This window comes from Juglans regia, chromosome 1 (genome assembly GCF_001411555.2).
Source record: "Juglans regia cultivar Chandler chromosome 1, Walnut 2.0, whole genome shotgun sequence".
Classification (NCBI taxonomy): domain Eukaryota; kingdom Viridiplantae; phylum Streptophyta; class Magnoliopsida; order Fagales; family Juglandaceae; genus Juglans; species Juglans regia.
Window position 1 is genome coordinate 7,109,465 of NC_049901.1, and position 14,388 is coordinate 7,123,852.

The 14,388-nt window shown below is 37.5% G+C and overlaps 1 protein-coding gene across 1 annotated transcript; it reads right to left on the minus strand.

Annotated features, from left to right (window-relative positions):
• Positions 1–3,498: 3,498 nt before the first annotated feature.
• On the minus strand, positions 3,499–4,710 carry LOC108988071 (transcription factor MYB59-like). Its single transcript, XM_018961172.2, has 3 exons — positions 4,578–4,710; positions 4,175–4,304; positions 3,499–4,088 (listed from the first exon to the last, which is right to left on the minus strand). The coding sequence occupies exons 1-3, from the start codon at positions 4,708–4,710 to the stop codon at positions 3,692–3,694; spliced, it is 660 nt and encodes a 219-aa protein (XP_018816717.1). The 3' UTR covers positions 3,499–3,691.
• Positions 4,711–14,388: the final 9,678 nt, after the last annotated feature.

The following is a 14,388-nucleotide window of genomic DNA, read 5'->3' on the forward strand; positions in this document are numbered from 1 at the left end:
GCCTTTTTGTACTCATATATTTCCATGCACATCACTGGACCTTAATGTCAAATACAAAGAGTTAGATCTCCTACCATGCGCTAAGACCAGTGTACCTTTAGTGATCTTCCAAGCTCCTTCAGATAACGCTACTACATAACGATGTCATCAAGCTGTCCCACAGAGATTATGTTTTTCTTCAAATTTGGAATGTGTCTGACTTGCTGTAAAGTCCACATGCCCCTGTTTGGAAGTGTGATGTGCACATCACCCACTCCCACTGCATCCAGTGCTTCTCCATTAGCTGCATACATCTTTCCAAAATCACCAGCAACATAATTTTGTATGATTTTTCGTTGTGAGATGCTATGGAACGAAACCCTTGAATCCAATACCCAATCATCAATCGGAATGTACACTGCAAGAAGTAAGGTATCATGAATTTCTTTTGCCATTACATTCACAGCATCATTCTTAGCACTTTCTTGATTCCTGCAATTTTTCTTAATGTGCCCCGATTTGCCACAACTCCAGCACGTGATATGCTGCCTAGATCTCGTCGTGCTCTTCCCCCTTCTTTTGGAGCGTGACATGTCATGTCCTATAGCCCGATTGTCAATATTCAGGGCCGATCCTGAACCCGAGAACTCACTGGAGTCACTTCTATGTACCTGTTCAGCAAGGATTAGGGGTGCTACCCATGGTGCGGGCGGGGCACTCCTCCCACCATGCGGTGATGGGATTTTTCCCGCACCAGCGGGGCGAGGCGAGAAAAACTCCATCCCCCAGCCCATTATATTAAAAAAAAAAAATTTTGATCTAAAAATATGTTTTTAGACCAAAATTATAATATAATTTAAATAATAAATTAAAATTTATAAATATAAAAAAAATTTAAACTCATTAGAGTTAGATTTTGGATTGATTTGGCCTCCTAAGCCAATCTTTATATAGGAGGCCAAGGCAATACAATAGTCATCTTTAAGCAATGTGGGACTTACTACTAAGTCCCACATTGCTTAAAGATGACTATTGTATTGCCTTGGCCTCCTATATAAAGATTGGCCTAGGAGGCCAAAACAATCCAATGACTTGAATATAATTTTAAGTCTTTTATAAATTGTGTATATTTATATACAATATATTTATTTAATATATATAAATAAAAAAAAATTTTAATGTGGGGGGGGGGGGGGGTGCCATTGCGTATCCTCCCCCTATATCTCTCTCTCGCGATGGGGGGGAGCCCCCATTGACGGAGCAAGAGCTGCCCACCCCTAGCAAGGATCATGTCACGTAAGTAGTCATAGTTCAGTTTCATCTTGCCGGCTGAACTACTCACATCCATTATCGTGGCCTCCCAACTATTTGGTAGCGATACCAATAGAATCAATGTTCTAATCTCATCATCAAACTCAATCTCTACAGAAGACAATTGATTTGTGGTCATATTGAATTCATTCAAGTGTTGGGCCACATACATACATTCTAACATCTTCAGATTGAATAATTTCTTCATCAAGTGCACTTTGTTATTTGCCAATGGGTTTTCGTACATACCTGACAAAGTCTCCATGAGATCCGTCGTGGTTCTCTCCTTACTGACATTGTGTGCCACTATTCTGGACAAGGTCGGCTGAACAATCTCCAGAACATGTCGATCTAACAGGGTCCACTCAACATCATCCATGCTCTCCAACTTTTTTCTCAACAATGGAAGATGGCGCCTCTTCCCATATAAATAATTCTCGATCTTTATCTTCCAGTACCTAAAATTAGTGTCGTCGAATTTATCGATCCTGGGTGCTTTCACTTTATCTCCAGTCATCATTTTCCTTCAGATCCAATCTTGGCTCTTGATACCAATTGTTTTGTAAAAGACACACACACCAACAATGACAAACTAAAGTAAAATCAAGCATGATGAAGTACAAGACACCCAATATAAGTGGTTCGGCAAATTGCCTACGTCCACAGAGCAACATAAATCTTATTAACCAGATGAGATTATAATCATTCGATCTCAACTCACACTCTCTAGGAGTTTTTGCTCTCTCACATAATATGCACTCATTTGACAATTGTTCTCTCTCAAAATATGCTGAAAGTTGTACAAAATAAGTCAAATATAACATATTTATAGTAAATGGTGCTGGAAACCCTAAGCTGGCAAAAATTATGTTATTCACTCGAACGGCGTGTTGAGCACGCCTCGAGCGAACAATCAATAAAATTTTGCTCGAGCGGGGCTTGACTGAACACTAGAATTTATTTCTCGATCGAGTCCACTGTCGCACGAGGCTCGAACGAATTCGTAGGTTGAGTTTCGCTCAAGCCTACTATCAAGCGCACGTCAAGCAAACTCTTTGTTTCTCAATTTTTAGCTCCAAAATCAGTTTCCATCCCAACACTATTATCACTCAGTATGAGCATCACATAATTTAAATGGTATATGCCAACTATTTAAAATAGTGTAATGAATAAGAATAGGTATTATTAGGAATCTGTGTTAGTACTGGACATAACATACATTATTCATGACAAGTACGTACTTAATGCTTTATTTTGTTATTTTAGGTTTTTTATTTCCTTTTTTCTCGGGATCTACTAGTAGTACTTGTAAAAAGATGGAAAGTAGATCAAAATTATAAATAAATTAAAATCAAAATTAACCTTCAAAGCCACTACTTCATATATATATATATATATATATATATATATAGTTCATACTCAAGTACTACTACTAGTTTAAATTTATTTTATTTATTTATAATTATTGCTTTTGTGAGATTAAAAGACAATAAATTGTTTCTAAAAGATGCACATGCATAATGGGAAATGATAATAAAATATTTCTTATATATTAATTAAAACCATACACATATATATATATATATATTATATATATAGACATTTAATGAGAAGCAAGTTAATTTGAATTAACTTTATCAGAATCGCAGTTGCCTAGCTATAAGTAAATGGTTTTCCGTATTATTTATACGAAACAGTAAATTCCTAATCAAATCTCTCATTTTAATGATCTGCAAATGTATGCACACACACATGTCATTCAGTATAGAGGGTTGTGATCATGTATCTTTATGAAGTATTTCCCGTACATATATAGAAAACAGAACATGATAATGAATGGCCCTGTTGTTATGCCTGTCTCTGCCATTTACTTCTGCATTAAGCTTGGTTAGAAATTAATAATTCCTCCTCCATTAAAGTCATGCATGTAAGGCGTGCGAAATTCGGTGGAGGAAACACATGATCTATACGTAGACGTATCAAAACTTCCAAAGTAAGAGCAGAAAATCAGCCCGAAAGGCGAAAAGAAATACGAAAGATTATAGGAAATTAAGTAAATTTTTTTTTTCCTCATCAAAGGCAAATGATCCAATAGCATTTTTGTAATTTCGATCTATATCATATTATTACATGTAAAAAACGAGTTTCACTTCATTTATCTAAAAAAAAATAGACTTTTATTCATATAGCTACAATAGATCTGCCAGAGAGACCGGATTAACAATCTCTTGTATATGTTTACTCAGCTAGCCTTCCCAGAAAATGCACCCCTCCCTCCTAAGAGAAAACCGTAGCTCCATCTTGCATGACTATGTTATTCGAATTAATCACCCGTATCTTCAGCTTGCATTGTTAGTTTGATGCACAGCCTTTTTCTATTCCATGCACCAGTATTATGATCTTACTGCAGGTTCCACAGCCCACCCCATAGCCCATCGTCGTCTGGTCCCACTGTGTCCGACAAGGATGCATCATGATCTTGATACATTACAGGCAAATAATGGTGCTCCGATGTCGGGTACGTGAGAGCCTGCATCTCTTGCCCTGCTTGAGCTTCAGTAATTTTCTGGGTGCTGGTCTCTGCAAGAGCTAGGATATTTTCCATCATGTCTTGTTCTTGCGGCTGCTGCTTGTGCTGCTCTAGTTGTTGCTGTTCCTGTTGTTCTCGTTGTTTCATTAGTTGCTGTTTGCGCTTTTCATACTTCTGAGACGATTTTTCTTTCTTGAAATGGGTTCTCCAGTAGTTCTTGATCTCGTTGTCTGTTCTCCCGGGCAAGTATCTAGCAATAGTTGACCACCTGCTTTTGCATAAAATAGGCAAATTGACATATGAGAGAGAGAGAGAGAGAGAGAGATCAGAGGGAGGGAGAGAGGCATTAATTACTTGTTACCCCAGAGAGCATGCAGCTCAATAATGATGCCTTCCTCTTGAGGTGTTAATTGGCCCCTCTTGAGACCAGGCCTGAGATAATTCACCCACCTTAGCCTGCAGCTCTTGCCACTCCTGTTCAGACCTGCAAAATACCAAAAGAAAAAAAGGAAGCTGGAAAAATCATCAAACTATGCTGATGATATCAACTGAAAACCTGCAAGCATATCTAACAATGGACTGAAAGGTGCATGCAAAGCCAAAACCAAATTATGTAAAGAGAAGCTCAAAGAATTTGATGTTCTTCCCTCCATGTAAATGGATAAGAACGCAACAGTTATGGCAGCTCCACTCAATTTGTTTTTTTCCTCTCCACTTATCCCTAATATATATATGTAGCAACAGTAACTGCATTTACCTGCGGCTATTGCCACAGAGCTCCATCTTCCCTCCCCATGTAAGCTTACATATTCACTAAGCAATTTATCCTCTTCAGGAGTCCAAGGACCCTTCCTCCACCCTTGTTCTGCCAAACCCCGACCCATCATCATCGTTGTCATAATTTCACTTTCACTTCATTAATATACGCTGTTTCCAAATTCTATTACATATATTCTTCCCCAAATTATTAGTTTATATATCACCCTCAACAGTCACTTTTACTTTTTAATTTATTCATTAACTTGGTGATCTCCGGCCAGCACCAAAATCTTGCATCGAATTTTTACCAGAATTCTTTATTACGATAGGGACTCTTTACCCCCTAACTCGAGTCTCGAACACAAGGGTTCCTATCTTTAACCAGCTCGACTTCTTGTAGCCAATAAGAACGGTACAGCTTGGTCCTCTAAATCCTAGAGATCGTACATGACGTAGTCAATACCAAATATTCTTTTGAAAGCTAGGCCAGAAGTTCCGTATCTGGACATGAACTATTTGATCATTAGATTTAAGAAAGCATGATCCACACACACACACACACACATATATATATATGAAAAAGTCTTCTTGAAGCGATTTCAAGTAAGATGTTTCTTCAGAAACGGCTTCTGCTCCAATTACTTTGTCACATTTGTTGACATACGCAATCCTTAATTGCAGTACGGTTTTGAGTTTGTTTAATGGTAATAATCTACATCATGTATTCTTTAACACAAAGAAAGTTCTGGGAGATCATATCATGATTTAGGGTAACAGGGGTATCTATATGCACAAAGAAAGTTCTAGGAGACATGAGTCACGTAGCAATCTATGCTTATGTATGCAGCACATGATATATATTTGGAATGTTAGGCAATGCTAAACTGCTTAAACCAGATTTTCTTATTCCTGTATTGCCTATATATATAGGTATTGATAGCAACAAAAACTCGTTTTTAAATATAAAGGTAATGGGAACGCAAAAGATAGTGAGGCCAAGAGACTTTTTCATGATCTTGTAAAGTTTCAAAGATCACGGTGATGACGATCATCTGATTCTACCAAGAAGAAGACGAAGAGCTAGCTTTTATTAGAGTACTAATGCTGCTTATAAAATTGGAGTCTTTGGGTGGGAATTTTTTTATGTGTACTGGCAAGGCTTGCTTGGTCATGTGTTGCTCGATCGATCTTCCTCCAATCCTCTTTTTCCTGATATTAATTGTTTAATCAGTGGTCATTAAGTGAGGCTTTGCTTCAGAAATTGGGAACCATACATTTGTATTGAATCTATTTGAGGAGATTTGTGAAGGGTCTTGACATAGGAAACATCATCACGTTTTAACCACATCTTCGAGGTGAGACTCCCAACATGAGAACAATAAGGTATTATATATATGATGTCGTAATTCTTCTAGATGATTAATTGATTGAATTTGTCTTATCTTCACGGACATGATCCCAAGTATTCACCGTTTAAATGACGCTCCAGCTCCTACCCAACAAAGCCAAAAGAGAGATTAAGGGCAGGTTTGGGGTCAAAATCAAAACACAAAATTCTCATCTCATTTCATCTCATCATTACACTTTTTTCAAATCCACATACAAAATATAATAAACAATTCAACTTTTTCAAATCTCAATACACATTTTTCAAATCTCAAAACAATAATAATATTAAAATTTAATATTTTAAACTTCAAAACAAAACACAAAATTCTCATCTCACTCCCCAAACCTACCCTTAGAGAGTATAGAAACTGAGAAAAGGGGTTAACTGTGCTAGTTGTGACTGAATAAAACTCCAAGCATCCGGCAAGATAACTGGAAATTCCAACGAATAAAAACCAATTTCACTGGCCCATATTCCGTGCATAGTATTATTAAAATTCCATTCCATGGAAAGTTCCTTCCAAGGCTTTTAGCTCTATAACTGGCCTGTAATTTGGTATCCCTTTTGCTAGCCATGCACTTCGAGCTGGCCCAACATTTATTTCTTCAGCCCATTGACCTAACCATGGGATGAACCAATAAATAAGCGTGCACCTACATGCATGGATAGCTAATTATATTTTCATAAAAATGAAATGATAGTTGCAGTCATGAGTGTGTAAGTACTACATAATCATTTTGAAAAAATTGAATAAATACATGACTCACATGAAAAGAAAATTAATTTTTTAATAGTAGATTCTACTCTTTTTCAAAACGATTGCACGATCCTTGTACATTCCATTACTATACATAGTATTACTCTTCAAAAAATGGGGAGCAAAGAGTCTGGCTTTTGGTGAATTATTGCTATTCGAGTCAAGAGAAGAAATAAATTAAAAAATGTAAGGATTTTAAGCAGTTTGATCTGATCAAACAAATTTGAGTCTATTACACAGAAGCTCTACACTCCTACACACTACTTAAAAATATATGATTTTACTAGGTGGTAAGTAAAATCACATATTTTTAAATAGTACGAGGAAGTATAGGGCTTATATCTAGAATTTTTGAACGAATTTATATATGAAAAAACAAGATGGTAGAAAGAAGAAGAGAATAAGAGAGGAAAATGGTTTTCAATTTTATTTATTTTTATTTCTATTGGCTCTGATCGATCGGCCCTCGCGGCCTATACATATATATATATATATATATTATTCTAATTTGCTTGTACTTTGGGTTGTCCACCGTTAGAGAATTTTGTCATTAGTTTTTGGTTTTCTTAATTCTGAAAGGAGTTGACGAAAATAACAAAAGGTCTTATAAATTTATAGTCATTTTATTTAACATACTAATTAATTGTCATGGTGGAAGAATATGATGATTAGGTATAGTACTATCTATATACAATGTATAAATAATTGATATGACGATCGAGTTATTAATCCAACGAGGGACGCATCGATGTGTATAGCTCTGGCTTCTAATGCCTGACCATGTTGTTGTCATGATGGCCAGGTTCAAAGCATCTCAATTCTCCCCATGCCAAGAGACAAGCTGCATCGATATATATAATTTATTGTGGGTGGGCGGCACGGCACGCCCATCATGATCAACTCATCATGATCATGAAAAGACCTTTGATTTTGTTTCATTAATTCATCGTTGATGATCATGAGTTTCTAGCTAGGATCAGCTAGGCTTTGTACGTTTCTAGTACTTAATTCTAGCATTACAAACAAGTACGCGTACAAGGAGATCAAATCCAGGAAATGGATGCGTGCTCTTGCATTCTTGAATATATTTATAAAGGGGTTTATTAGATTTTTGGGAAACTGGTCTTATATTCATATTAATTAATTTCCTGTTGTTCAATATCATAATCATTAATATCGGAAGGCTATCCTATATATTAATGTGCGAATGACAATGATAAAGATCCCTCGATTTTAATTGGTTTTTTGGATAACTAATTTATGGAAACGTTTAAAAATCATTTTCTTTTGTTTTTTCTGGGAAACGTTTAGGCAAGAGTCCACTCAATAAATTAAAAAAGTTAGACAGACATTTGCAAGAAAAGGGGGGAAAATGATAATCTGCATGCATGTTTGAATTATCCTTCTTTTTTTTCCCCTATTGTATGAGTGGAATTCCTAGATTCGTCTTATTTGCTCGTTGTTATTGCAGTTCTAATTAACTTTTGTTCTTGGAGTTGTTTGTTGATGAGTTCCACGTGATCACATGCATACGAAAAAGTTTAGGTGATGACAAGTGAGATGGACACCACTGCCAAACTCCAATCGTAAGCAATATTGGCCTTTGATCATTGAGAGGGTCGTCTTCTTCGCTGCATGAGTGAGAGTACTGGCATCGGGAACATGCAATATATAAGAACCTATTCAAACGTTGTGGATTGGTACCCCCCGTCATCCACAAAGTCTCTATCAAATTATTGAGTTCGAGACCTTGCCGGCATACTGTCCTAAGTGTCATGTTCAAGGCCATAACTCCAAGACTTGTAAGGGTGAAAGCAAGAAACGGAATGTGCAGATGAAGGATCCTAAAGACAAGGCAACGATGGAACAGGTCTGGGTTATCAAGGAATCCAAAGCTGGGAGTCTTGTTCAGAAGGGTGAGTCTAGTAAGGTGGACGGGAGGCAGTTGATTGTGGAGGACCGTATTCCAAATGATCAAGTTAGGGAGACATCGGATGCTGACCGTATGAATGGTGTTGAAAACAGAGGAATGGAAGTAGTTACTCAATTAGAGCAGGAAGTGGTTGATGGTGAACCGGGGTTCATAATTCAGGTTCCCATAGTTCCAGTTATGGACCAGGTGGGGCCTGGTAGTTCAATGGACGTTGATTTGGAGGTGGCTGATCTTGAGGAGGGGATGTTGTTGGAGCCGAAGCTGTTAGATGAACATGCAGGTTTGTGTTCGGGAATAGACCAAGAACGAGTGGCATCGGGTTCGAAGACTGATATGGCAGGTTTGCAAATGGATGGCATGCTTGCACCCATTATGGAAGTTTTTCACACGGAAAATATTGAAGGACGTACGCTGGAGGAGGCCTCTATACAGGAAGGAGATGCTTCAGTTTTTGAGGAGGTTGGGCGTAAGAATTATTGCTCAGATGGTCACACTTGTTCTGATTCGGACTCGGACGGGGAAGCGGATAATTTAGCTAAAGATAAAATTGTAGTCTCGGATTCAGATTCTCAATTGAATAAAAAAAGAAAAGGGAAAGGTATTAAGGTAAGAGGTTCTTCCAGGGTCGTAAATAAGCCCGCCCGGCTTAATTTATGAAGCCATCTTTATTGTACTGGAATGCTCGGGGGATAGGTACGTCAAGAAAGCGTCTTAAAAAATTGGTATCTAAATTTCTTCCTCAAATTCTTGTTATTGCTGAGCCAATGGTAAGTAATTCCCGTTTAGATTTGTGGCGTGATTGTTTGCGGTATGATTATTGTTGTTCTAATGTTAATGATGGAGGTAAGTTATGGATGTTTTGGGTTTAGGAATTAAATCTTGTAGTTGAGTATATGGGTGATCAATTTTTGACAATTCGTATTGATAATCCTAATGTTGTCCGCATTACTTTTGTATATGCAAAATGCTCCTATTTGGAGCGTAGAAGACTGTGGGATGTTTTGATGGCGGCTAATATTCACCAGTTACCTTGGATGGTGATGGGTGATTTTAATATTATTAGGAATGATTCGGAGCGCAGAGGGGGACAGCCAAGATTAGCTTTGGCTATGGAGGAGTTTAATGATTGGGTGGGTGCTTGTGGTCTTCTTGATATGCCTTTTTGTGGGAATTCTTTTTCCTGGTGTAATGGTCACTCGGGGAGATCTAGGCAATGGGCGAGGCTTGATCGTTGCTTTCTTAATACTGCGGCTCTTGATATTTTTCCTGATGCTAAATTGGAATATTTATCTCGTACCTCTTCTGATCATGCACCTATGTCGATTTTTTTGGAGAATCAGTTTGTTTCTTATGGCTATCCTTCTTTTAAATTTCAGCAAATGTGGGTATCTCATGCCCAATTTTTTGAATGTGTTTTGAATTCTTGGAAGGTGGATGTGGTTGGAGGCTCTAGTTTAAATGTGCTGATGAATAAACTTAAAAGACTCAGAATTGCTTTGCGAGAGTGGAATAAGCATGTTTTTGGGAGGACGGAATTTCATATAGCAGAGCTTGAGGCTCGTATTAGGGGTTTGGAGGCTAGTCTGCAATCTGAATATATCAAAGATGTAGAGGATGATCTCGTGGTTTCTCAATTGGAGCTTTCAGTTTGGTTGGAGAGGGAAGAAAAGCGTTTGGCTCAACAAGCTAAACAAGGTTGGATTCAGAAGGGAGAAGCGACATCCACGTTCTTCCGTGCGGTCAGTCGTCGTAATCATAAAGTGGTGAAAGAGATGAAACTTGCAGATGGTACTATTCTTTCCTCACCAGAACAGATCCATGACGGGGCTATTTCTTATTTCTCACAATTCCTGGAGGTTGGTTCTTGTTGTGAAGAGCCGAATCTGGGGGGTTTGGTCATTCCTACTATTTCTCAGGGTGATAATGAATTTCTGGCTCGTATTCCATCATCCCAGGAAGTTTACGAAGCTCTTTGTTCCATTCCGGAAGATAGTAGTCCAGGTCCTGATGGGTTTGGATCGGGATTCTATCGTTCATGTTGGCATATAGTGGGTAATGAGGTTGTTGATGCGGTTTCAGAGTTTTTTCGAGGTAAGAATCTTCCGAGGTTTTTTAATGCTACTTTCTTGGTTTTAATTCCTAAAGTGGATAATCCGACAAGTTTTGATAAGTTTAGACCAATTAGCCTGTGTACCGTGTTTTACAAAATATGCACTAAAATTATGGTTAATCGTCTTTCCCCCATATTGGCAAAAATTATATCTCCTGAACAAGGAGCTTTTCTTCCGGGTCGAAGCATATTTGAGAATATTAGTATTACACAAGAAATGATCCATTCTATTAATAAGCCGGCTCATGGTGGAAATGTTGTTTTGAAGATTGACATGGCTAAAGCATATGATAGTGTAGACTGGTCTTTTCTTTTGCATGTTCTTAAAGCATTCGGGTTTTCAGATTTTTTCTGCATGTTAATTCAAAAATGCATCACTAATCCTTGGTTTTCTGTGATTATGAATGGGGTGCCCAAAGGTTTTTTTAAAGGTGGTCGTGGGTTGAGACAAGGAGACCCTATCTCTCCTTATTTATTTATTATTGTTGAGGAAATTTTTACAAGGATGATAAAAAAACAGGTGGATATGGGTAAGATTATTCCTTTTTACCATTCTAGGGGTACTCCCATTATTTCTCATTTACTCTATGCGGATGATATGATGCTTTTTTGTAATGGGGGAAAAAAATCTTTAAGAACTATTTCTGATGTGTTAAAGACGTACGAACAATGGTCGGGGCAAGTAGTTAGCAAAAACAAGTCCTCTATTTTTTTCTCTTCGCAGATTCCTATTTCTAGACGTCAGGCTCTTCTTCGTTTCACGGGTTTTACGGAAGGGACTTTTCCCTTTAAATATCTAGGAGTTCCTATTATTTCAAGAAGATTGAAAATAGCTTATTTTGATGACTTGATTGCTAAAGTTCAATGTAGATTGGAGGGTTGGCAAACCAGATTGTTATCTAGTGGGGCGCGTCTGATTCTTATTAAACATGTGCTTCAAAGTATTCCTGTTCACAGTCTTTCTATCTTAAGGACGCCTAAAGCTGTTATTGAGAAACTTAAAAAAATTATTAGCACCTTTTTCTGGGGTGTTAAAGATGGAAAAAACAAGAAAAAATGGCATTCTTGGGTGGATATTTGTAAGCCTGTTTCGGAAGGCGGGATGGGTATTCGGAGCCTTCAAGATGTGCAAACATCTCTACATATGAGGTTAGCTTGGAATCTTTTGCAAGGTACATCTCTTTGGTCTAAGTTTTTTCATGCTAAGTATGTTGGTGATAGTCATATTTCTATAGTGGATCCAAGGAAATGGTCTATTTTTTGGAAGATGATTTTGGAAAATATTCCTTTAGTGCAAACAAATTCTAAATGGAGAGTTAGAGAGGGTAAGCTTCTTTTTTGGCATGATAAGTGGGTTGATGATGCCCCTCTTAGTCATAATATTCAGATTTCGGGTATGCCAAATCTTAAGTTGGAAGATTGTAAAACTGAATTGGGTTGGAATATGGAGATTTTTGCTCAGTTGGTTGGGCATCAAAAAGCTGAAGATATTATTATGCAATTGGGTAGGGTTAAACATGGGAAAGATAAATTGATATGGCTTCCTAATGATGACGGAACTTTTTCTTCGAAGAGTGCTTGGAATTGTATTCGCTTGAGGGGACCAGATTTCCCTTGGGCAAAATGGGTTTGGCACTCTGTTCTTCCTAAAAAAATTTCAATCACAATGTGGAAGGCCATACATGATTGTCTTCCTGTGGATGATAGAATTTGCAGAATTGGTATTCCTATTGTTTCCCGTTGTGATTGTTGTTCCAGTTATACTTATGAAGATCTAAATCATATTCTTGCGGGAGGTGATTTTGCTGAAAAAATTTGGCGTATATGTTCGGTGGTTATTGGAATTCCGTGGGTGGAAGGTTGTTCATGGAGACAGAGGGTGGAGTGTTGGTATAGGAGGGCTAAGAATTCTAATCGTCCTGGTCAATTGTTGGGTCTTCTTCCGGCAATCATTACTTGGCGGTTATGGGACCGTCGTTGTAAAGCCCGGATGGAAGGAATAATGGAATCGGTTCAACAAGTTTGGTGTTCCATCAAATATTGGGTTTCTTGGATTGCGGTTAAACTTAACAAGGTTAATTTGTTCAATCGGCGAGATGAAGGTATTTTAAAATGTTTTAATATGCCGTTAAATGTCATGAGGAAAGAGATTGTCATTCCGGTAAAGTGGAATCAGCCTAAGCAAGGTTGGGTAAAGCTGAATGTTGATGGTTGTTCTCTAGGTAATCCGGGCCCTTCAGGTGCGGGAGGTATTATTCGAGATGAAAAAGGTAATCTGCTTTGTGGGTTTGCTATTGCTATGGGGCATCATTCGAACAATTATTCTGAGCTAATGGGTTTACTTCATGGGCTTCGATATATTGGTTTGATGGGTTTTCTATTTGTGGAAATTGAACTAGATTCTTTGATAGTTCTAAATTGGTTGAAGAATCAGAGATGTGGCTTATGGTATATGGAAGACTATTGGGATGAAATTCAGAGTCGTATAGCTGGTATTAATGTTTCATTTGTTCATTGTTATAGAGAATGTAATTCGGTTGCGGATGGTTTAGCTAAAATGGGTGCTAATGGTATTTCGGGATCATGGTTGTCTCTTCCTGAGTTGCCTCCTGCTATTAGAGGTAACATTAGGCTGGATAGAGTGGGTCTCCCTTACTTACGTAGAATCTGAAGCAGTTGATTAAAAGATTTGTGAGCTGGTTGTTTGAGAGGTATGTATTTTTTGCATTTGATCATTTATTTCTCACTCTATGTTCGTGCAGATTTTGTTTTTGCAGGTTGTTCTTTGAAGGTTTTTTTTGGAGGTTTTTGTATAGTGGTTGAGTTTTTTGGTTTTTAGGCTTGGGTTTTGGTTTTATTATATTATTTGTAGCCCCCAGGCCTTGGGTTGTAACCACGGTTTTCCTCCGCCACAAGTGAGGGTTGATTAATAAAATTTGGGACGGAGTCACAATTGGACATGTGACTTTCGGCTCTTCTAAAAAAATATATATATATATATATTTATATATGTGCAGGAAAGCCTAGTATTAATGCTGTGCTAGCTGCAAAACCACATGTCATCGATCGACCCAAATGACATTTTTTTACATTAATTATATTATATATTTTAAAAATATTCTGTGTTTTAAGATACATTGATTTCAATTCTTGGATTTTTCATTTTGGATCAAGAATCATTCTATATTAATCTATCTACCGACGTTTATAATTGCGTCATCATGTGAGAATCAAATAAAGTCACGACATGTGCCCTCAAGCATGTTAATTCAACTCCACATGTACAATATATATTTGCATGTTAGATAATAAATTATAAGGTCCGTCGCAGTATTCAGAGCCATAGTACACCGGAAGATGTTCTTCATGGAAGCTCGAGAATCAAAACCCTTAAATCCCTTGTTTCATTGACTTGGAAGAATCCATCAAAGTCAATGAACTCATGATTTTAATAATTTGTCGTTTGGAAAAAACTTCACGTTCTTGTACTCATTCATTTGGAGCTCTAACATACTTCCAAGAGCAAACCTCTCATTGCATTCTAACCTACTCCTCCCAAAGATGATTCCCTACAAGTTTTAAAGCATCCCCCAATATCTACGATCCCTTACCAGTTTAT

Excerpts from the sequence above, each read along its gene's own strand:
- LOC108988071 (XM_018961172.2), bottom strand. The coding sequence starts at position 4,710 with ATGATGATGGGTCGGGGTTTGGCAGAACAAGGGTGGAGGAAGGGTCCT. Across the intron at positions 4,305-4,577 it reads CTCTGTGGCAATAGCCGCAG|GTCTGAACAGGAGTGGCAAG; the intron begins GTAAATGCAGTT and ends GGTATTTTGCAG. Across the intron at positions 4,089-4,174 it reads CATGCTCTCTGGGGTAACAA|GTGGTCAACTATTGCTAGAT; the intron begins GTAATTAATGCC and ends ATGCAAAAGCAG.